This window comes from Mobula hypostoma, chromosome 4, assembly GCF_963921235.1.
Source record: "Mobula hypostoma chromosome 4, sMobHyp1.1, whole genome shotgun sequence".
Classification (NCBI taxonomy): domain Eukaryota; kingdom Metazoa; phylum Chordata; class Chondrichthyes; order Myliobatiformes; family Myliobatidae; genus Mobula; species Mobula hypostoma.
The window spans coordinates 41,370,210-41,395,753 of record NC_086100.1 but is presented as its reverse complement, the minus strand read 5'-3'; the positions used below and the strand labels follow the sequence as shown (position 1 = coordinate 41,395,753).

At 42.9% G+C, this 25,544-nt stretch overlaps 1 protein-coding gene across 2 annotated transcripts in view; it reads left to right on the top strand.

Moving 5' to 3' along the window:
• The first annotated feature begins 6,455 nt into the window (after positions 1-6,455).
• Positions 6,456-25,544, top strand: part of LOC134345279 (chloride channel protein 2-like) — a 556,059-nt gene continuing 536,970 nt past the window's right edge. For both annotated transcript variants that reach the window (XM_063045696.1, XM_063045695.1), the window contains exon 1: positions 6,456-6,594. In XM_063045696.1, the coding sequence (XP_062901766.1) occupies positions 6,544-6,594 (51 nt within the window). In that variant the 5' untranslated portion in view covers positions 6,456-6,543. The remainder of the gene's footprint in view (positions 6,595-25,544) is intronic.

Genomic DNA, 25,544 nt, shown 5'->3' with positions numbered 1-25,544 from the left:
AGTATCAGAAATTTTAAGTGTTAGTGGCATTTCACCCTCAAATATACTATTAACAGCCTGGGGCACTTTGACTGACCATTCACAACAACTTGTGATTACTTCCAGATTCCTGCCAGAACAAAAAGGTGGACTGACTTTCCAAGGTATTTTCAACACACATGGGTTTGAGGATTTTCTGCTCGAGGGAGGAGAAGCTGCACCAAATTGGGAAAGTGCCCACTTTACACCTGCCTGAGGTTACTCTCCATTGACTTTAGGCAGCCAGTTTCCACTGGGCAAGACTGGATTCAGAATTCCTCCAGTGAAACCAAAACCTTGCAATTATTCATGGCTACAAACCTTGGCAGAGACAATAGACTGATTTGGGTGTAGGGTGACATGGCAGCAGGAGGCCTGGACAATTTTCTCCTCTTAGAACATAGAAATTTACAGCATATTACAGGCCATTCGGCCCACAATGTTGTGCTGACCATTTAACTGACTCCAGAAACTGCCAAGAACATCCCTACCGCATAGCCCTCTATTTTTCTAAGCTCCATGTACCTATCCAGGAGTCTCTTAAAAAACTCTACAATTTCCGCCTCCACCGCCGGCAGTCCATTCCACGCACTCACCACTCTTTGTGTAAAAAACTTACCCCTGACATCTCCTCTGTACCTACTTCGAAGCACCTTAAAACTATGCCCCCTCGTGTTAGTCATTTCAGCCCTGGGAAAAAGTCTCTGACTATCCAGACGATCAATGCCTCTCATCATCTTATACATCTCTATCAGGTCACCTCTCATCCTCCGTCGCTCCAAGGAGAAAAGGCCAAGTGCACTCAACCTGTTCTCATAAGGTACGCCCTCCAATCCAGGCAACATCCTCGTAAATCTCCTCTGCACTCTCTCTACAGTATCCACATCCTTCCTGTAGTGAGGTGACCAGAACTGAGCACGGTACTCCAAGTGGGGCCTGCCCAGGGTCCTGTATAGCTGTAACATTATCTCTCAGCTCTTGAACTCAATCCCACAGTTGATAAAGGCCAACACACCATATGCCTTCTTAACAACACTGTCAACCGGTACAACCTTGATTAGCAACTCACCCAAAACAGATAGGCAGTGGGGGGCGGGGGGGGGGAGGGTTGATGGTGCAGGCTTGAAGGGAGTAGCTGGAGGTCAAAAGTTCGGTTTTGTTGGTCATATGATAGTTCATAGGGGAGGCCTCAAAGGTAATAAAAAAAAGCAGAAGGACTACTTTTTTTTAGAGGAAGCAGAAATACCAGAGCAGCTTTCCAGCACAGGCCACAGTTTCACACCGTCAGTTGTCTTTGCTTTCTACTTAGGTGAACAGGTTTACATTGAGCCGAGTGGCTCCAATGTGGATAGTTGGTGAGTGAGTCACTTGGAATTTCTAATTCCCAGTCTTTACCAACTGGTTACGAGTTAAAATCAATTACCAGTATGATGGGAGACTGGAAGCCTCTTCCATCCAAGGGTTTCTGCCATTTCTTTGCCAAAGTTAACATAGGCCAGTGAGAAGGGCTTCTGAAGAAAATCTGTATATATCTGCAGTAACCAAAAGCAAAATTACCCATTATCTGGGACATCTTTTGAACAATTCTAATAACCCACCCCCAGTACTCATGGCAGACATTAAACATAGAAACATAGAAAATAGGTGCAGGAGTAGGCCATTCGGCCCTTTGAGCCTGCACCGCCATTTATTATGATAACGGCTGATCATCCAACTCAGAACCCCGCCCCAGCCTTCCCTCCATACCCCCTGACCCCTGTAGCCACAAGGGCCATATCTAACTCCCTCTTAAATATAGCCAATGAACTGGCCTCAACAGTTTCCTGTGGCAGAGAATTCCATAGATTCACCACTCTCTGTGTGAAGAAGTTTTTCCTAATCTCGGTCCTAAAAGGCTTCCCCTCTATCCTCAAACTGTGACCCCTCATTCTGGACTTCCCCAACATCGGGAACAATCTTCCTGCATCTAGCCTGTCCAACCCCTTTAGTATACGTTTCAATCAGATCCCCCCTCAGTCTTCTAAATTCCAACGAGTACAAGCCCAGTTCATCCAGTCTTTCTTCATATGAAAGTCCTGCCATCCCAGGAATCAATCTGGTGAACCTTCTTTGTACTCCCTCTATGGCAAGGATGTCTTTCCTCAGATTAGGGGACCAAAACTGCACACAATACTCCAGGTGTGGTCTCACCAAGGCCTTGTACAACTGCAGTAGTACCTCCCTGCTCCTGTACTCCAATCCTCTCGCTATAAATGCCAGCATACCATTCGCCTTTTTCACCGCCTGCTGTACCTGCATGCCCACTTTCAATGACTGGTGTATAATGACACCCAGGTCTCTTTGCACCTCCCCTTTTCCTAATCGGCCACCATTCAGATAATAATCTGTTTTCCTATTTTTGCCACCAAAGTGAACAACTTCACATTTATCCACATTAAATTGCATCTGCCATGAATTTGCCCACTCACCCAACCTATCCAAGTCACCCTGCATCCTCTTAGCATCCTCCTCACAGCTAACACTGCTGCCCAGCTTCATGTCATCTGCAAACTTGGAGATGCTGCATTTAATTCCCTCATCCAAGTCATTAATATATATTGTAAACAACTGGGGTCCCAGCACTGAGCCTTGCGGTACCCCACTAGTCACCGCCTGCCATTCTGAAAAGGTCCCGTTTATTCCCACTCTTTGCTTCCTGTCTGCTAACCAATTCTCCACCCACACCAATACCTTACCCCCAATACCGTGTGCTTTAAGTTTGCACACTAATCTCCTGTGTGGGACCTTGTCAAAAGCCTTTTGAAAATCCAAATATACCACATCCACTGGTTCTCCCCTATCCACTCTACTAGTTACGTCCTCAAAAAATTCTATGAGATTCGTCAGACATGATTTTCCTTTCACAAATCCATGCTGACTTTGTCCGATCATTTCACCGCTTTCCAAATGTGCTGTTATCACATCCTTGATAACTGACTCCAGCAGTCTCCCCACCACCGACGTCAGGCTAACCGGTCTATAATTCCCCGGTTTCTCTCTCCCTCCTTTTTTAAAAAGTGGAGTTACATTAGCCACCCTCCAATCCTCAGGAACTAGTCCAGAATCTAACGAGTTTTGAAAAATTATCACTAATGCATCCACTATTTCTTGGGCTACTTCCTTAAGCACTCTAGGATGCAGACCATCTGGCCCTGGGGATTTATCTGCCTTCAATCCCTTCAATTTACCTAACACCACTTCCCTACTAACAAACACTTCCCTACTAACACTTCCCTATTAACTGAGCAAAAATAAAACAATCTGGCAACATCTGTCAAAGGAAATGGACAGTTGATATTCAGTTGAGACTCTTTGTCTGATCGTTTTTTTTTTTCGTTTTCTCATTTCAATTGAGTCTTTATACTTCCACTTAATTGCTGATCTGAATTTCCTTTCAGCACAAATGGGGTGAAGGCCATTCGGTATATGAATTCTGCTGTTCTTGGCCTGTACTCCAGTAAACCAACTGCACAATTAACTCAAGCAACACACATCAAAGTTGCTGGTGAATGCAGCAAGCCAGGCAACATCTCTAGGAAGAGGTACAGTCGACGTTTCGGGCCGAGACCCTTTGTCAGGACCAACTGAAGGAAGAGTTAGTAAGAGATTTGAAAGTGGGAGGGGGAGGGGGAGGGGGAGATCCAAAATGACAAGAGAAGACAGGAGGGGGAGGGATGGAGCCAAGAGCTGGACAGGTGATTGGCAAAGGGGATATGAGAGGGTCATGGGACAGGAGTCCTTGGGAGAAAGGGGTGGGGGGGACACCAGAGGTTGGGCAAGGGGTACAGTGAGAGGGACAGAGGGAGCAAAAGGAGAAATAAATAAATAATGGATGGGGTATGAGGGGGAGGTGGGGCATTAGTGGAAGTTTGAGAAGTCAATGTTCATGCCATCAGGTTGGAGGCTACCCAGACGGAATATAAGGTGTTGTTCCTCCAACCTGAGTGTGGCTTCATCTTTACAGTAGAGGAGGCTGTGGATAGACCTATCAGAATGGGAATGGGACGTGGAATTAAAATGTGTTGCCACTGGGAGATCCTGCTTTCTCTGGCAGCCAGAGTGTAGGTGTCCAGCGAAATGATCTCCCAGTCTGCGTCGGGTCTCGCCAATATATAGAAGGCCACATCGGGAGCACCAGACGCAGTATATCACCCCAGCCGACTCACAGGTGAAGTGTCGCCTCACCTGGAGGGACTGTCTGGGGCCCTGAATGGCGGTGAGGGAGGAAGTGTAAGGGCATATGTAGCACTTGTTCCGCTTACAAGGATAAGTGCCGGGAGGGCGATCGGTGGGGAGGGGTGGGGGTGACGAATGGGCAAGGGAGTTGCGTAGGGAGCAATCCCTGCAGAAAGCAGAGAGAGGGGGGAAGGAAAGATGTGCTTAGTGGTAGGATTAGTTAGTTTGCCTCCAACTTTCATCTTGCCCTCAAGTTTACCTGGTCCATTTCTGACACCTCCCTCCCCTTTCTAGATCTTTCTGTCTCTATCTCTGGAGACAGCTTATCTACTGATGTCTACTATAAGCCTACTGACTCTCATAGCTATCTGGACTATTCCTCTTCTCACCCTGTCTCTTGCAAAAATGCCATCCGCTTCTCGCAATTCCCCCGTCTCCGCCGCATCTGCTCTCAGGATGAGGCTTTTCATTCCAGGACGAGGGAGATGTCCTCCTTTTTTAAAGAAAGGGGCTTCCCTTCCTCCACCATCAACTCTGTTCTCAAACGCATTTCCCCCATTTCACGCACATCTGCTCTCACTCCATCCTCCTGCCACCCCACTAGGAATAGGGAATCCGTTGTCCTCACCTGCCACCCCACCAGCCTCCGGATCCAATATATAATTCTCCGTAACTTCCGCCGCCTCCAATGGGATCCCACCACTAAGCACATCTTTCCCTGCCCCCCCTCTCTGCTTTCTGCAGGGATCGCTCCCTACGCAACTCCCTTGTCCATTTGTCCCCCCCATCCCTCCCCACTGATCTCCCTCCTGGCACTTATCCTTGTAAGCGGAACAAGTGCTACACATGTCCTTACACTTCCTCTCTCACCACCATTCAGGGCCCCAGACAGTCCTTCCAGGTGAGGCGACACTTCACCTGTGAGTCGGCTGGGGTGATATACTGCGTCCGGTGCTCCCGATGTGGCCTTCTATATATTGGCGAGACCAGACGCAAACTGGGAGACCGTTTCGCTGAACACCTACGCTCTGTCTGCCAGAGAAAGCAGGATCTCCCAGTGGCCACATATTTTAATTCCATGTCCCATTCCCATTCTGATATGCCTCTCCACTGCCTCCTCTGCTGTAAAGATGAAGCCACACTCAGGCTGGAGAAACAACACCTTATATTCTGTCTGGGTAGCATCCAACCTGATGGCATGAACATTGATTTCTCAAACTTCTGCTAATGCCCCACCTCCCCCTCGTACCGCATCCATTATTTATTTATATACACACATTCTTTCTCTCACTCTCCTTTTTCTCCCTCTGTCCCTCTCACTATACCCCCTGCCAGTCCTCTGGGCTTCCGCCCTCCCCCTTTTCCTTCTCCCTGGGCCTCCTGTTCCATGATCCTCTCATATCCCTTTTGCCAATCACCGGTCCAGCTCTTGGCTCCATCCCTCCCCCTCCTGACTTCTCCTATCATCTTGGATCTCCCCCTCCCCAATCCCTTACTATCTCTTCCTTCAGTTAGTCCTGACGAAGGGTCTCGGCCCGAAACATAGACTGTACCTCTTCCTAGAGATGCTGCCTGGCCTGCTGCGTTCACCAGCAACTTTGATGTGTGTTGCTTGAAATTCCAGCATCTGCAGAATTCATCGTGTTTGCACCATTAACTTCCTTGTTAAAGTAATAAGAATCTAATCAAATTGTGAAGCATAGATATCAGATACTAATTTAAAAAAATAACTAATCAACGACTTCCTAAAATTTGACTAGTAATGAAGAAAAACACAACAGAAGCAAGGTTTGCCTGGAGAGAGAGGAAGTAAAACAAGCCGGTGAGGGAGAATACCAGTACTATTTCGACAGGTCACAGAATACAACGGCTAAAATGCTACTACTTAACGTCTCGCACTACCAAGACATTCACGCCGTGAGCCTGTTTGGTAGAAAATATGCTGCATCTATCTCTGAAAGAAAACATCCTGCAGCGCTGGCGACAAATATCCGGAACTCGCCTCCCGACCAATGTGCTCCGCATAACCAACACGGGCCGTGGGTGAGGAAGGGGGATCCCGGGTCACCGGCTGACTCAGACCACCGCCGATCCCGAGCACACGGGGCGTTAACACGGGAGGCAGTGGAGGCGGAGGCAGTCCCCCCGCTTCAGCGCCGTGGCGTGGCGTGGCGGGGCGGGGTGACGGGACGACTGACAGGGAGCGCTCACCCCCCTCTGCTGCTTCTGGCAAGTGGTGCGCTCCGCGGCTCAAATTGACACAGTTGCGGGTTGCTCGGCTCGGCGCTGCGCTGCCTGGCAGATGCAGACATGGCTAGAGTCGAGGAAAATCGGGGGGCGCTCCAATATGAACAAACTTTGGTACGAACTTTTATTTTGTTAATAACCATTTTGGTACTGTTGGGCTGGCGTGGTTCAGCATTTGACTGAGTGACTCGCGTCGGCTCAATTTTGTGCGTCGCTGTTGGTTTAGTCTTACACGATCTGCTGCTGTCCAGTCTTACCCAGTGAAGTCGGAGTTTCGCTGCAGCAATGTGTTCACGGTACAGCTGGAGCATCAATTGAACCACCATACGTTGCCAGATATGAACACCGTTCTAGGTGCAGGGACCACGCGTATTCTTTCCAGCTAAAATCCGGTCTTGATAGTTTGTCAAGAGTAGTACGGCAAACACACACTAGAAATTTTATTTTAGGATGGAGTGGAGGTAATGTCTTGGTAACAAGGCAGAGATAAATCGCGCCATTCGCAAAGACACATCCAGTGTTGTTTTTAAGTTACTATCTGGGCAATAATTTCACAATCAGAAATAATGAAGTGAAGCTTTAAAACAGTGCTTTCCTTTTAGAATTTTTAAGATTTTGCCCCAAAGGCCTCACCCGACGCCAATAATTGGTGGGATCAGTTGTTAAATCCTCGGAGCAACTGCAGTATTCTGATTGCCCATTCTCAGACTTGAGCTGAGAACTTTCCCCAGCGTTTTGTATCGTCCGGTAAATCTCAAATATTGAAAGGGATTGTCATTTGATAAAGGAAAACAGCTATTTGGGAAGGGTATGCATGGATTAACCAATCAAAGACTAGGAAATGTTAAAGAATGTAGGTTTAGCGTTGTACTTCCCAATTGAAGTATCCTCAAATTTAGCCTTGGCACTTTTGGGTGTAATACAGGGACCTAAATTTAAAGTGCAGTTTGTGCCAATGATATTTGCTGGATGGTATGGGTTGTAAGGACAGATTCTATATGATGGCCGTGCTTGCCACCTGTCCTAAATTGGAGTGTTTTTGTGCCAATGGGTGTTTGATGATTCACCTGTTTAGAGGGGGAATGTTGCAAACGCACCTTCAGCAGTATGTGATGGCTCTGCCGTTATGTTCAGGAAGGACTGGTGCTCAGCTAGGAATAGTGACCAGTTTATGGCCATCTTCCCCTTTATCACCACAAAGGCCAACGTGCAGGGGTTTCCCACTTTTTTTTTCTGCCCTGGACCAATCGAGGGGTTTGTGGACCCAGGTTGGGAAGGAAGTAGGTGTATGTAAGCACCACTGACCACAGGTTCCTTTCCAAGTCCTGTGTGTTGCTACTGAGGAATTAAAAACTGTTTTAGAGGATGTTGAGGACTTTTTTTTTGTGAGTGCATGGGTGGGGGGAGGTTAAGTCACCAAAGCTTTCGTTTTGAGTGAGCAATGCTGTCCCTTCCTCCTTTGCTATAATTTATGGGTATGGATGATCAGATAATCTACATTTATGCTTTCCAATTACTATTTTATCTCACGGCTTTATTATCATTGCTGAATTCACCCCCTGGAGCTCAGTACAATGGGGAGGCTTTTTGCAGAAGGACTGAACACCACATTTATTGGCTACTGGAAGTGATTCCTGCTTCCAAAAATACTGAGAGGGAAATAAACTGTTTTACAAGACTTCCCTCAATCCTACTGCTGTTTGCAAATGACCAAACTGTAATCCAAAGTCAAAGATTTAGTGTTAGTAGGCCTACTACCCAAGTAAGCATTGGGAAGGCCAAAAGCCTTTCTCCTTTGTCCCTAAATGGAGCTGCATTCCCCAGCAATGGACTCTATCTTTCTACCTTGCAACTGCCTGAAATGAGGTGTTTGCCTGTTTCTTTCACCTGACTCTGACTGTGCTTCAGTTTATTTGCTGGTGGTTCTTTATCCTTTTTTTTAAACTTTTAAAACCTAAACACAATGCACTCTTAACCAGACTGCACCTTATCTCTGAGTATGAGATTATCATTGGTGCTGATGTCTGTCCTCTCAATTCCAGCAGGTCCTGGAGCTGTAGTGTCATACAGCACAGAATGGGTCATGCACCCTACCATGCCCTCTGCACCTCCCCTGGACATCTGGCTAATCTGTACATTGTCAATTATTCTCGTATTTGTTTTCCAGTCGCTCCACGGCACTTTGTGTGTGTGTCTTTCATTCTCTTTTCCAGCTCTACAGACTTGTTGGATATCTGGACTCTCAGCCATCCACTGACTATACCTGTAGCTGTAGCCAATATTTCTAATGTTTGATTTTGTTTCTTAAGTTTCTCCTGCCTCTGCTTTTTAGTTAACTTTTAAGCACACATTGTTGTCGAAGATGAGGCATCCTCTTTCTGGGACACTCCAAAGTTCTCCTCTTTCAGTGGCCCTAATATCTCCTTGTCTTGCAATCCCAAATTTTCTTTGAAACCACTCCTCTGCAGCATCCACGATGTTTCACTACGGAAAATTTCCAGTAAAGGGTAAGGTTGATTTGAAGTATTAGGGTAAGAAGTTCATTTTTGGTTGCTTGTGTTCTGCTTGTAGGAATACTAACCTCCTCATGCAGGCCAAAATATTTCTCTTGTGTCGTTGAGTTCCAAGTTTTCAGTTCACTTTCTTTGCTTCTATTTGTCATTCTCCTGTGTACCTGGTCTTGTCCAACAATATCACTTATTAGCATTTTGCCATGTTTCACTATTGTTTCATCTTCATTTATTGTATCCAGTGTGTGTGAGAGGAATTTTCCCTGTACCTTTAAGACTTTACAGCTTGTTCAGTCATTGAAAAACTCGCATTTTAATTTTGTTATTGTTGGTGACTCTTGTGGGGGGAAAAAATAGAGCAGAATTCAAGACTATATTTTTCCTGAATTGTCATAGACCGTAAGACATGGTAGAAGAATTAGGCCATTCGGCCCATCAAGTCTGCTCCATTATTCTAACTTGGCTGATTTATTGCCCCTCTCAACCCAATTCTTCTGCCTTTTCCCTGTAACCTTTGATGCCCTAACTAACCAAGAACTAGTCAACCTCCACTTTAAATGTACTCAACGGCTTGGTCTCCACAGCCGAATGTGGCAATAAGTTCCACAGATTCAGCACCTTCTGGCTAAAGAATTCCTTAGTATCTTTGTTCTAAATGGATGTCCCTCTGTTCTGAAGCTGTATCCTCTGGTCCTAGACTCACCCACGATGGGAATCATCCTCTCCAAATTCATTCAATCTAGGCCTTTCAGAATTCGATAGGCTTCAACGAGATCCCTCCTCGGGGCAGTATCTATGGAAGAAAGTGCAATTGACTTTTCGGGCTAAGACCTGAAGGGCCTGCCGAAGGGTCTCGGCCCGGAACATTGATTGTACTCTCCTCCATAGATGCTGTCTGGCCTACTGAGTTCCTCCAGCATTTTGTGTGTATTGCTCCTTTTAGAAGACTTCATTTTAGGATTGCATCTATCCTGCACCTTCTGACTTGCCTCCAGAGACTCCAGCCTCTGCTGTTCTACTGCCATCACTGTTAGTGTCCCTTCCAGTCAAATTTTGCCAGCTCCTGTCTCATGCTTCTGTCATTCCCTTTACTCCACTGTAATACTGATACATCTGACTTTATCTTCTCCCTCTTGAACTGCAGGATGAACTCTATCATATTATGATCACTGTCTCCTAAGGTTTCCTTTACCTTGAGCTCCCTAATCAAATGTGGTTCATTACACAATGTAATCCAGAATTGGCTTTCTCCTAGTGGACTGAACCATAAGCTGCTCTAAAAACCCATTTTGTCGGCATTCGTAAAGGTCACTCTCTTGGGATCCAGCGCTAACCTGATTTTTCCAAACTACCTGTATACTGAAATCTCCCATGGCTTTTGTAACATTGGCTTTATTAACCGCCTTTTCTACTTCCTATTGAAATTTATATCCCACATTTTGACTCCTGTTTGGGGGCCGTACAAAACTCCCATGAGAGTCTTTTTACCCCTTACATTGCTTAACTCTACCCACAAAGATTCTACATCTTCTCTTCCTATGTCAACTCATTATTTGTATTTGATTTCATTCTTTTTGCCAACAGAGCAATGCTACCCACTCCGCCTACCTGCCTGTCTTTTCGATACAAGGTGTATCATTGGATGTTAAACACCCAACTCTGATCTTCTTCCAGCCATGGCTCAGCCAATCTCTAACTGGACTACAAGATCATCTGCCTTACTTTGTATACTATGTACATTCAAATAACGCTTTCAGTCCTGTATTCATCACCCTTTTCAATTTTGCCTCCATGTTGCACTTCAACTCATCCCACTACTGCAATTTTTGCCCCATCACCTTCCCGTCCTTTCTCACAGTCTCACTAATCACTACATCAACTTGTGTACTAACTGCCCCATCTTTGGCCCTTTCACTCCAGTTCCTATCCCCCGATCACTTATTTCCAGCAAGAACTGAGACCCAATGGGTACTTTATAGTTCCTTCCCAAAACATTTGTCTTAATGTACTTCTGACTTTGTGTATCAGCAGAATGATATTTGTATTATTATAACATTAGTTAATCCAGTGTTTTCATTTGAACTCTTTAAAATGGCATCCTGTGTTTGTTTAGACACTGGATGTGCATCCTATTCAGCTTGGCTTTTGTCACCAAACCACAATGACCTTCAGTGTTTAAATACTTGCGTCTTGTTGAGGAGTACTGTACTCCGAAGCTTCCATTTTATAAACCATTTGAGCAGTGAAAGTTGTGGTCACTGTAGTTGTACAGAGTACTGTTTTCTGATCTGAATGTCCTTGTTAAGAATGGAAAATAATGTCTCAAAGGTGGGGAAAGAGGTCTGGGAGGTAACATTTTGGTTGTTTTTGGAGCAATGATAAGACACAATGATGAGTACTATATGAATTTGGGCACTACATTTGCCTGAGGAATATGCGGTGGATCTGGTTAATTGGGACACATCGCGATTGGTACATTTTGGTCCAATTTAAGGAGCTGCCACAATTAGTTGAAGTTTCATGGAAATAATTAATAAGTTATTAAAAAAGACTGGCGTCCATTTAACTGAGTAACAATTTATGTATTTAAATGAAATAAAGAACTAATTAGAAACCTTCCAATACTACTACATGCTACAAGTCTGAATTAGTTTCTAATTCCTATCGATGGAGGAATTCATCTTGTGTATGCTGCCGTGTTCTTTTGATTGACTGTAAATGAACAAAATCAGCGCAGATACCTTCATACTGCTTTCATAGAATACTTTCAAAAATTGCATCCTTCAAATCTTCATTTTCATTGTAACATTCAAGATGATTGTTGTTGCCTTCAAATTCTTCAAGGTTTGTAACTTGTTGAAGCAGTGAAATTGAATTTTTCATTTTTACTCCTGGCTTTTTGTGGCATCTCCATGCCTCAGTACTTGAAAACAGTTCAGAATTGTCATACTGCTTATTTTTCACCCACTATCAGTGACAAAAATCACTGCTTTTTGAAGACAAACACACACAATTGATGGTATTTAAAAGCTGTTTGCTCTGAGCATGGTGTCGTGTGTAATGGTCGCACAACTGCACACGATGACACTAGTTTAGAAACTGTTCAGCAACAGCTTCCTGTCCCAATTAACAGCATGGGGTCCCAAATAAACAAAGCGAATCCTGACTATTTTCTCAATTGGCTTTTGTTCTTTAAAAGTTGTCCTAAATGAGCAGCCGCCCAGATTTACCAATGGCCCAATTAACTGGAATCCACTGTATTATTATTGCCAGAGTTGTAATGCAGACAGCCCAGAAATGAATGTGAGCCTGGTGTGTTAGACTGGAAAGAAGGAGGGGGGTGATCCAGTGAATGGTTTAAAATGGTTTGTTAGTTTAGCTTCTGTTATTTCTGAATGGCTTCCTTATCATTACATTTAGTGAAGGCTATGGAACATAATTCATCCTAGTTTGAGGTTTGCACCCGTGGAAAAAGTGAGAGCAAGGGACTGACCGCAGAGAGCAAGGGACTAACCACAGAGAGCAAGCATTGACCTCATCAGCTGAATGGGACCTTTCTTTACTGTAATGATTGCAGTATCTTAAAATAGCCCACCTCCATTTCTGTTAAAATAATTTATTATGATCTTGCCACAGCCTGTCCTGAACCATTGTCCAGGCCTTTGTTAACTGCAAACTTGACTCTTTAGTGCAATTCCTTGTTCTATCCTTCATAGTTGAAATTATTTAAAACTCTGTAGCCCATTTACAAACTTGCTCCAAGTCGTGTTTCTCCCCATCATCTATGGCTCCTGTTTTTGCTCCTGATTAGAAAATATTAATCTACAGCACCTTACAGGTCTTTTGGCCCACAGTGTTGTGCTGACCACTAGAAACTGCCTAGAATTTCCCTACTGCATAGCACTCTATTTTACTAAGCTCCATGTCCCTATCTAAGAGTCTCTTAAAAGACCCTATTGTATCCACTTCCACCACAGTTGCTGGCAGTGCATTCCACACACCCACCACTCTCTGTGAGGAAAATCTTGGCTCTGACATCCTCCCCCCCAACTATGCCCCCTTGTGTTAGCCATTTCAACACAGGGAAAAAGCATCTGGCTATCCACACGATCGATGCCTCTCATCATCTTGTATACCTGTCAGGTCAGCTCTCATCCTCTGTCACTCCAAGGAGAAAGGGAGATTGCTGAGCCTCTGGCAATGATCTTTGCATCATCAATGGGACGGGGGAGGTTCCGGAGGATTGGAGGGTTGCAGATGTTGTTCCCTTATTCAAGAAAGGGAGTAGAGATAGCCCAGGAAATTATACACCAGTGAGTCTTACTTCAGTGGTTGGTAAGCTGGTGGAGAAGATCCTGAGAGGCAGGATTTATGAACATTTGGAGAGGTATAATATGATTAGGAATAGTCAGCATGGATTTGTCAAAGGCAGGTCATGCCTTACAAGCCTGGTTGAATTTTTTGAGGATGTGACTAAATGCATTGATGAAGGTAGAGCAGTAGATGTAGTGTATATGGATTTCAGCAGGGCATTTGATAAGGTACCCCATGCAAGGCTTATTGAGAAAGTAAGGAGGCATGGGATCAAAAGGGACATGGCTTTGTGGATCCAGAACTGGCTTGCCTACGGAAAGCAAAGAGTGGTTTTAGAAGGGTCACAATCTGCATGGAGGTCGGTGACCAGTGATGTGCCTCAGGGATCTGTTCTGCGACCCCTACTCTTTGTGATTTTTATAAATGACCTGGATGAAGAAGTGGAGGGATGGGTAGTAAATTTGCTGATGGCACAAAGGTTGGGGGTGTTGTGGATAGTGTGGAGGGCTGTCAGAGGTTACAGTGGGACATTGATAGGCTGCAAAACTGGGCTGAGAAGAGGCAGATGGAGTTCAACCCAGATAAATGTGAGGTGGTTCATTTTGGTAGGTCAAATATAATGACAGAATTTAGCTTTGATGGTAACACTCCTGACAATGTGGAGGATCAGAGGGATCTTGGGGTCTGAGTCCATAGGACACTCAAAACGGTTACACAGGTTGACTGGTTAAGAAGGCATACGGTGCATTGACCTTCAACTGTGGAATTGAGTTTGAGAGCCGAGAGGTAATGTTGCTGCTATATAGCACCCTGGTCAGACCCCACTTGGAGTACTGTGCTCAATTCTTGTTGCTTCACTACAGGAAGGATGTGGAAACCATTTAAAGGATGCAGAGGAGATTTACAAGAATGTTGACTGGATTGGGGAACATGCCTTATGAGAATAGGTTGAGTGAACTCAGCCTTTTCTCTTTGGAGTGATGGAGGATGAGAAGTGACCTGATAGAGGTGTATAAGATAGAAACATAGAAACATAGAAAATAGGTGCAGGAGTAGGTCATTCAGCCCTTTGAGCCTGCACCGCCACTTATTATGATCATGGCTGATCATCCAACTCAGAACCCTGCCCCAGCCTTCCCTCCATACCCCCTGATCCCCGTAGCCACAAGGGCCATATCTGACTCCCTCTTAAATATAGCCAATGAACTGGCCTCAACTGTTTCCTGTGGCAGAGAATTCCACAGATTCACCACTCTCTGTGTGAAGAAGTTTTTCCTAATCTCGGTCCTAAAAGGCTTCCCCTTTATCCTCAAACTGTGACCCCTCGTTCTGGACTTCCCCAACATCGGGAACAATCTTCCTGCATCTAGCCTGTCCAATCCCTTTAGGATTTTATACGTTTCAATCAGATCCCCCCTCAATCTTCTAAATTCCAACGAGTACAAGCCCAGTTCATCCAGTCTTTCTTCATATGAAAGTCCTGCCATCCCAGGAATCAATCTGGTGAACCTTCTTTGTACTCCCTCTATGGCAAGGATGTCTTTCCTCAGATTAGGGGACCAAAACTGCACACAATACTCCAGGTGTGGTCTCACCAAGGCCTTGTACAACTGCAGTAGTACCTCCCTGCTACTGTACTCCAATCCTCTCGCTATAAATGCCAGCATACCATTCGCCTTTTTCACCACCTGCTGTACCTGCATGCCCACTTTCAATGACTGGTGTATAATGACACCCAGGTCTCGTTGCACCTCCCCTTTTCCTAATCGGCCACCATTCAGATAATAATCTGTTTTCCTATTTTTGCCACCAAAGTGGATAACTTCACATTTATCCACATTAAATTGCATCTGCCATGAATTTGCCCACTCACCCAACCTATCCAAGTCACTCTGCATCCTCTTAGCATCCTCCTCACAGCTAACACTGCCACCCAGCTTCGTGTCATCCGCAAACTTGGAGATGCTGCATTTAATTCCCTCATCCAAGTCATTAATATATATTGTAAACAACTGGGGTCCCAGCACTGAGCCTTGCGGTACCCCACTAGTCACCGCCTGCCATTCTGAAAAGGTCCCGTTTATTCCCACTCTTTGCTTCCTGTCTGCTAACCAATTCTCTATCCGCATCAATACCTTACCCCCAATACCGTGTGCTTTAAGTTTGCACACTAATCTCCTCTGTGGGACCTTGTCAAAAGCCTTTTGAAAATCCAAATATACCACATCCACTGGTTCTCCCCTATCCACTCTACTAGTTACATCCTCAAAAAGTTCTATGAGATTCGTCAGACATGATTTTCCTTTCACAAATCCATGCTGACTTTGTTCGATGATTTCACCGCTTTCCAAATGTGCTGTTATCACATCTTTGATAACTGACTCCAGCAGTTTCCCCACCACCAACATTAGGCTAACTGGTCTATAATTCCCCGGTTTCTCTCTCCCTCCTTTTTTAAAAAGTGGGGTTACATTAACCACCCTCCAATCCTCAGGAACTAGTCCAGAATCTAACGAGTTTTGAAAAATTATCACTAATGCATCCACTATTTCTTGGATCTTACATCTAAGGTGATGAGAAGCATTGATCGTGTGGATAGTCAGAGGCTTTTTCCCAGGGCTGAAGTGGCTGGCACGAGAGGGCATAGTTTTAAGGTGCTTGGAAGTAGGTACAGAGGAGATGTCAGGGGTAAGCTTTTTACGCAGAGTGGTGAGTGTGTGGAATGGGCTGCCGGTGGCAGTGGAGGCAGATACGATAGGGTCTTTTAAGAGACTCCTGGATAGGTTCATGGAGCTCAGAAAAATAGAGGGCTATGGGTAAAGCCTAGGTAGTTCTAAGGTAAGGACATGTTCGGCACAGCTTGTAGGCCGAAGGGCCTGTATTGTGCTGTAGGTTTCCTATGTTTCTAACACCATCCACCTTATTTTTTTGTACTCCGTGCATTGAGATATAATTGAGTACTGTATCCTTTAACATTACTGTCGCCTACTGCCATATCAGATTTCTTGACTCTTGCATTTCCAAAATAATTGTTCAACCATCGATACCGTTCCTCCCTCCCCACCCCCGCATCCCCCCCGAAACACCTGCCAAGGTCCCAAGTCCCAGAATTTCCCTGTCTCGTTAAAAGACGGCTTAAAGCTGTGTCCTCTGCACTGATATCTGGTTGTCTAACTTCAATTTTGTTTTTGATGATGCTTTTCAAAAATGTCTTGAGTTTTTTTCGCTACACTTGAGGCCTGATGCAGAATTTGCTGTTAGTTAGACAAGTGTTAGCTCAATGTCAGTGGCAGGAGAGAATAATGGATTATATTTTCCTCTCAAAAATGTGACAGAGAAGTTGCTGGACATTGAAAATATAATTACCTATAGCCAGCAGGGATTTCAATTGGAAAGGGATTTTTGATTGGTTATTTATTTGCGAATAGAAGAACAATGGACATGGTTAATGCAATGTATTTAATATACTTTGGTCTTTAAGAAGATGTGGCATTGCTGTATGTAGGTGTTAAGGTTAAGGCAAGTCAACACGGGACAAATAATGAGCCTCAAAACAACAAGCAGGGAGTTAAGGATCCAAGGTAATTGTTCAGACTGGTTAAAAAAATCTGGAAGTGCTCTGCATGGATTAGTGTGAGATCACTGCAATTTACTTAAATGATATTGACTTGAGAATCACAAGTACAACATTTGCAGACAATATCACATCGGAGAGAGAGCTATTGCAAAGAAAGATTGTGACGAAAGGACTTAAGTATGCAGTGCAATTGGCAAAATAGCTTCCGTGTAGATAAATGTGAAGCTGTGCATATTTGTGAAGAATTGATGGACTGCTTGGGTAATGAAACATTGAACAGTAAAGCACAGGTACAGGCCCTTCGGCCCACAATATCTGTGCTGAACACTTGAATTAAATGCTGTTCTGAATGCACTTGATCCCTGCATATTTGTACATCTATCAGCCTCTTAGACATGACCATTGTATCTACTTTCACACTCCCCCACCAATAAATAAAAAAAGGAGAGAAATTAATTCAACTGTGATTCATTTCCATAGATGCTGCCTGACCTGCTGAGTTCCTCCAGCATTTTCTGTGTGTTGCTCTTGGAATATTTAATTCCTTACTTGGGTCACCTTTGCAACTGTATTTCCTTTATCCTTATTAGATCTAACCCACTCTTGCTGTCAATTTACTTTGTTTAAACTGCTACCTACATCCAGAGAACCTTCAACTTTGTTGTGTACAATTGTTTTTGAAGAATATGCCTGATTTTTCTCAAATCTTAATGGAAAGCTTATTGGAATTGTCGATAATGTGACACTTCACTTAATAGCTGTAGCAATTACCGGGGTAGCACCTCCATTTTTGGCGAGATGTGAAAGTGGCAATATCAAGTTGCCACTTCATTTCACACCGTTTTTTTTTAACTTTCCAGTAATGTAATTGTAAAGGAAATATTTGCAATTTGAATAATGAATATATAATCTGACATTGCCTATTTTAACACTAAATTGTAGTTCTGCCTGAAACTTGCATACTTCCAGGTTGCAGAAGGTGGCTTCTCAAGGGTAATAAGGATGGATAATATATCCTGGCCTTGATGATGCTTCCCACATCTTAGAAATGAAGAAAATTATAAATTAGTTTTTAAAATAAGTTAATAAAAATCATAAGGGATTTACTTATCAACAATAAAATCGCTTTAAAATAATGGTTCACCAGATAGCTTCATCAAAATGGATTCTTTTATTGAACCATCAATTTAATTTATATTGGTAGCAATTTTATTTTTTAAAAGTATAAGCAGAAAATGAGTGCTCTTCATTCACACTACCTTTTGTCCCAGTTGAGTGAACTTGTTTTCGGTCCATAACGTTTGTTTTTCTTTTGGATTGTGTGAATCAATTCTAGAGTAAACATTAGAATTAGGAGAGGAATTTTGCTGGATGATAAGACATTTGTGCCTTTAATTCTATTTTGGTTGTTTTGGAGCATGGTACTCTTGAGTAGTGAGTTTAATAATCAGGGGGTGGCTGCAAAAATTAAATGAAGATTTGATTCTTTGGGTTATTTTGTCAAATGAAGGACTGCAATTTTTTTTCTACATTTAGTGTGGAATATTCCTCTGAATCTCATCTTGCCAAAGTAGAGCGATTTAGCTATCTGTTTATTTAATGCAGTACTTTTTATTCTTTGAAAATGCCTTGTGTAAATGGGGAAATTTCTTCAGACAAGAATTTGTTTAAAGCTTGCCACAACTTCTATCAGCCCCAAATAAAAAGCCAAGTAAATTTGTCTGGTAGAGAGTTGGGGCTAATTAAGTGAGTGAAGAAAAATGTACGGTGTCGCTTAAATTGCAGTTTATTTTGGTTGTGTCCCATCCACAGTGCAGTTCAGGACATAAAAGTTGGGTGCTCTTCTATCGCTGGTAGAAAGACCAGCAGAAATTTTTGACATTTGGACATTGCTTTGCAATATTCCATAAAATAATGCTACAAGAAAGCTAAAAGTTTTGAAGAAGAAACTAAATCAAAATTTATGGATAAGGAAAAATCGTGGAGTCATAGATCAGTACAGCACAGAAACAGGCCCTTCGGCCCATCTAGTCCCTGTCACACTGTTATTTTGCATAGTTTCATTGACCTGCTCGTGGACCATATCCCTGCATACCCCTCCCGTCCATATACTTGTCCAAACTTCTCTGCTTGTATTTACCCTATTGATACCCTCAGAATTTTGTATACCTCTATCAAATTGCCCCTCATTCTCAAATTAAAGAAAGATTGCAATTGTAACGAAAATGGAGAGAGACTTTTTAAAGGAAAGTTGAAGAAAATTATAAAAAACAAAGGAAGTACAGGTGAAAGTAATGGCTCATGAGAGGGGCCTTTACTCTGTGATAATAGTCCCTCTAAAGTAGAATACCTATAACTGTTTTCTGAATAAGTATTACTCACAATCGCTAGATGACTTAACTATTCATCAATGATGAAAATTATTGTATTGATAAAGGAACATCCATTTCTTTTATGTTAGACTTTATCAGATTACACTTTACTCTCCTAACAAGACAGTAACTCTGGATTTAAGTAGGATCCTCTTGATTGCAGCAATAAAACTTTCATGAGCTTTTAAAACTGGTTGTTTGTTCCTTCTTTAAAATTTTATTTCCCTTGTAAACTTGAAGCTTTTCAGGATGGTTTTTCTGTCTTTTTTTCTCTTCATACGATTCCTATCATTGTAAAGAGGCAGGCAGCACATGTCTCTAAACTGAGTTGGTGTCTTTTTGTGGAAGGTGACCTCCTGGTCTTCAGCAGGACCTTGTTGCAAATAGAGATTAGTTTACTGCCTTTTAGTCCTTGGTTTTACTGTGGCATGTAGCATTTTTAACTTGTACTGCCACCACAGATTAAAGTTGTATTTTCTCTAATTGGCATATCATATTATTATGGCTAACTGCTCAGCTTAAAACCGGCGGATTTTCAGTGTTCTATTATGAGAGTTTACATCAGTAATAATATTATTAAATAAGTTTCCTTTCTTTTAAATTCTTGGGTACTTTCAATTGAGTTGCAATGCGCTGCTAACTTCCAAACACTTTTTTTTGACTTGCTGAGTACCTATTTGTAATTGGCACAGTTAGAATGATTTCTGATAATCTCAGTAAAAGGTAACTCATCCTGGAGATTTGTACAGGCTTATTGCTCTTTGATTTGTTGAATAGTAATGTTATGCTGCAGCCCTGACTGTGGCACATGTCAGCATATCTATAAACAGCTTGAAAGTTTAAAAAAAAAATTACAGGTGCTGGAAATCTGAAGTAAAAGGAAAACTGTGGAAATACTTTGCAGGTCGGACTGCATCCATGGGAAGGGAATTTTTCAGGTCAAAAACCCTTTATCGGAAGTGAATGAGAGTTTGAAGGGTCGTCAATCTGAAATATAATTCTGTTCCTCATCCCTAGAGGTAGCCTCGCCTGCTGAGTATTTCCAGTAGTTTTGATAACTACAGACATATTAATAACTATGGACATATTAGTCATTTATCTGGAATTGCAGCAGTGAAATTTTGATATTCACCAACTTAACCTAATATTAGAGTTTGCAAAGAAATTATTTCCACCTCAACCGGCTGGCATTTGCTTGATATTTTCATGGCCTGCTATTAATTCTTCCAATTTAAGAGTAAGAGTTTTAAATATTGTCACAGCTGTATTTACAAACTAGTCGCTGGTCAGTGACTCAGAAGGCACAGCCCTGGTTTATTTTCACACTGTGCTTAGATGAGCACGCTATGTGTCGCAGCCCACTGTTCGCCTTGTGTCGCCCGACATTAAGGGTGGTATTGTGACGACTGTTGTTGTGCCACGGGGACATGGCAGTGCTGGCGCTGTGGTGGAACATCAGGGTGGTATTGTGACGACTGTTGTTGTGCCATGGGGACATCGCCATGCTGGCTCTGTGGTGGAACATCAGGGTGGTATTGTGATGACCGTTGTTGTGCCATGGGGACATGGCAGTGCTGGCGCTGTGGTGTAACCTCAGGGTGGTATTGTGACGACCGTTGTTGTGCCATGGGGACATCGCCATGCTGGCGTTGTGGTGTAACCTCAGGGTGGTATTGTGACGACCGTTGTTGTGCCATGGGGACATGGCAGTGCTGGCGCTGTGGTGTAACCTCAGGGTGGTATTGTGACGACCGTTGTTGTGCCACGGGGACATGGCAGTGCTGGCGCTGTGGTGTAACCTCAGGGTGGTATTGTGACGACCGTTGTTGTGCCACGGGGACATGGCAGTGCTGGCGCTGTGGTGTAACCTCAGGGTGGTATTGCACATGCTGTCTAGAGTAACATTGTCACTTCACATCTTTTGCCAAGGGCGCCAACCAAAACCTTAGTTGGTCTGCATACTAATGCAGATAAAGCTATAATGTGCTGTCGCTGTAGAGGAAGACCAGCTCCTGCACATAAATATTGTTTGTTTTCCTTTATGTAGACTGCATTATGAAATTTTATATGTGACCTAAAGTATTGTAATTGAATGGAGGAAATTACTTTTGAGATTTTCAGGATGTACAGCTACTGTTTGAATGTTATTTGAAATATTACATGTTAGAAAATGTTGTTATATATGATATAGAAAAATTGAGCTCACTGGGATCTTGTAAATCTTAAAAGTAAGGATTTGCCAAAATAAGACCATTTAGATATTGTGTGAGCACGTGGCCAAGTGGTTAAGGCATTGGACTAGCTACCTGAAGGTCATGAGTTCGAACCCCAGCTGAGGGAACGTGTTGTGTCCTTGAGCAAGACACTTAATCACACATTGCTCTGCGACGACACTGGTGCCAAGGAAACCTTGGACAACATTGGTGCTGTGGAGAGGGAAGACTTGCAGCATGGGCAACTGCTGGTCTTTCATACAACCTTGCCCAAGCCTGCGTGGTCTTGCAAGACTAACGGATGCCTTTAAGATATACACATTGCATGTGGCTCTTGGGTGTGAGTGGACATAGCCTGCTAGAGTCTGTGCCAGAAAGTGTTTCGAGACGTCCCAATTTGACTGTGGGCATCTGGGGATTTCCTTCGTATTGAAGCTGCTGCTGGGGATTGAGGTCTCCAAACGTCTGATATGGACCCCAGCAAGAACCCTGCTGCTACTCTTGGACAGTTCAACTTGATACTTGTTGGTCATGGAGCTGCTCCCGTCACAGTTCTGTTTCAGGATGCAATTGGTGAGGAATTTTCCACCCCTCTCCTCTCCTCCCCAATTGTACATTATAATTAACATGGTAACGCTGTGCATGACGTCTTCATCTTGAGTTGGGCTGTCCTGCCTTGATAGAACCAACTGGTTGGGAAGATGTGCTTGGGAAGCATGTTTTTGAATTTTTACCTCTGATTCATTTTGCGGAGCTAGTGATCGCGGAAGCTGTTGCTTATGGATTTTTAGCACCAGATATAAAAAGTGAGTGGGGCCTAACAAGACGTTCTGTGGAGCTTGAGATTGTTTGGGTTATTAGGCACTTGGCAAGGCCAATAAAGACAAGGTTAGATCCAAGCAGAAGGGTCGTTCTGGGAGCAGCTGTTGTGTCAGTGGGTTGGATTAGAGTGGGGAACTGAGGATTTGGCTCGAGAGACTTCATTGAAAAGAGATGGAAACTTCTTCCCTCCCTCCCTCCTTTCCCTCATCCCCCGCCACCCAAACCCCAGTTGGAGCAGTGGGAATTACAGTCAAGACAGTGGAGCACTCCTCTTGTAGGACGTGGGAAGCCAGGGAGGCCTCCAGGGATCTGCCCCTGACAACTGAAAAATTTGAAGGTATCGACAATCATCTTGAATGGTAAATGAAAATGAAGATGTGGAGGATGTAATCGTTGATAGCATTGTATGAAGCCATTCCATTATCTGCACTAGGTGTCTGCATTGATTTTGTTCATTACGTACACTGGATGAATTCCTCTGTCAATAGCTATTAGGAACTATACACAGTTTTGGAGTACAATACTACTATTGGTAGTGTTCTAATATCTTCTGAATTTCATTTAAATACATAATTTGTTACTCAGTATGTCTTTTTTTATCTCTTTTTAATTATTTTACGAAACCTCAGCTAATTGGGACAGCTGCTTAATTGGGACAAAATGTACTGAAGATGGTGTCCCAATTAACCAGAATCTACTATTTCAATTTGCTTTGATGACCAGGTGGAATTTGACCCTGTCTGTTTAAAGAAAGCTGTGAATAATTTGCTGTAATCACATGATAAGGTTTCTACTTTTTAGACTACGTATAAACATTGAACCTAACAAGCTCTTAAATCATTAAGATAAACCTGAGGGTAAAGTCCTGACTGAGTAGCCATAAAATGATAGCCATAAGCTTGGTTTGCTTTTTTACCACAGTAAAAAGGAATGTAAACTCTGACTCCCAGAGGTTAAATACATTTTTCAAAGGAACCTGTGTGCTGTGCTAAAAACAACTGCAGTAACTTTGATTTTTTAAAGGAAGCTATTGACTTGGCAAGAAAGCTGCTCTGGGTAATCATTTCTCAGTTGTTCTGGAGAGGATGGTGGTTGGTTCTTCCTTATGAAAGGCATCATATTGTACCAATGGTGTTATTCCAGTTGATATACACCAACACATGCTTTCTTCATCCAGAGATGCAGATGTCTGTCAGAAAGTTGAACTTTGGCTGATGTTCATTCCCAGCTGACTTTTCCTTGCAGAGGCCAGCTATGCTGTTTCCCTTCATGATAGCTAAGTCCAGGTAGAGTAAAGATTAAATATAAGACCTGTCTGGTTATGAATATTTATGATACAATTCAAGTGTAATTTCTGAATTGCCAATTACATATGGCAAAACTATCTGGTTATTTTTCTTTCCTCTATTTTTGTGATTCTTTGAAAATAGAGATTAAAAATTGGACCTCCTCCCAGAGCTTGCGTTTCCCTTCCTTACTTTTTAAAAATATGTTTAACTTTATTGAAAGGCAGTTTGAAAAGCTGTTACCAGCACAGATGGAAAAAATCACTGGTGAAATCACAACACCATCAACTTTATTCACGTGGCTTTCTGCCTTGAATGAATAGAAAGCTTGCCAGCTATCCATGGAATGAGACCCTAACCTTGTGCAGACTAACTACTGTACCAACCCATCAAAAATCCTGGATTCAAAAGTTCAAATGCTTGTGCATGTACTGTGAATTAATTTCAAAATAATTGACTGGAAAAGAAGCTTTAAAATTTATATGAAGACACAGTTTTTTGGTTGTGCAATAATAACCTGATTGTATATATCAAGTCAGATGCAGAGTTGAAGAATAAACAGAAACGCTCACTTATTTGTTATAGGCACAAGTTTTTCCCACTTTTTTGTTGAGAGTGACATTAAGTGTGGTCACATCTCAGTGAGGATATGCGATGTGATCAGTTGCATCGTGTCTTGAGTGTACTTGTTTGCCACTGTGGCAGTCAAAAATCCAATTCATTCTCATGTTGGATTCTGGAAAGAGAAGAGGCTGGGGATTGGGATGTTTTGGCCATTGGGATGGATTCCACCGGTCTTTCAGTAATAGGTGAGTTGCTTCAATAATAAAGCAAACAGTAAGGCTGATCAACACCTCCACCCACTAACATACCCCAACTATTGCTTCCTGTCAGAGTCACCTCTGTACAGACACTCCTGTGCCTAGAGTCACTATTTAAACATACAGTCAACCTGTGTGTATAAACCATCTCATGTATTTATATTTATTGCTTGTTCTTTAAATTTTTGTTTTTTTTTCTTGCATTGCATCCATTCCAGAGTAACAATTATTTTATTCTCCTTTACACTTGTGTACTAGAAATGGCATTAAACAATTTTGAATCTTGTTTATTGTAGATTGTTGTGTAAGACTTTTAAGAAATGGGAGTGAGAGTAAGACATACAAGCCCTTAAGACTACTCCCTTTGTAATACAAGATCTGACTTTGGCTTAACACTCCGCTGCCTGATCCTAAAGGGTTTTGTTTTTAAGAATTATTTTATATCCTGGATTCCAAAAGTCTTTGGAGTTTGAAAAATAGCTGAAGGGTACATATAAACCAGAGTAATTTGTTCCTCTGCCAAGGGATCCGCATGTAGCTAAGATTTAAATTTCAAAGCTATTCCTTTATTCATAGAATTTGCAAGTGCATTCATGTTGCCATTTTCAGAACAAGATGTAACATCCTATTTGGATTATATAAGCATGCTATCAAATGTCCCATGCATACATTCCTCGAGGAAATAGTCCAAGAATATTTTGAAGAAGTTCTTGCCACTTAGTATACAGTGATGTAGGAGGCTTCAAACTGTGGTGTTCTCTCAGTCTTTGGCGGGAGGGGGTTGTTGCAGGGCTGTACCAAGGACCTGAGTGCATTTTGGCATGTGGTCCTGAGTAATCAACATTCACAAAGGAAGACTGTTCCTTTTATTGGAAGAGGAGGAAAATTTTGGGCAACTGGTATTTAAGCCCATTTCTAATTGCCCTTGATTTACACTGCTTGCCAGAACATTTCCAGAATGAGGGTAGTGGTTCTGGAGTATTATCTTAGTGATGCTGGACAAAGCCAGCCACCAGACTTTTCTGGGGGACACAAGTGAAACAGTTAGGGTTTTATCAACAGTGTGGTAGTTCAATAGTTGTCAACACTGTTACTAGCTCTACTGCCCCTGTAGTGTGTATGTACAAAGCTATGCAGTGAGTTAAACAC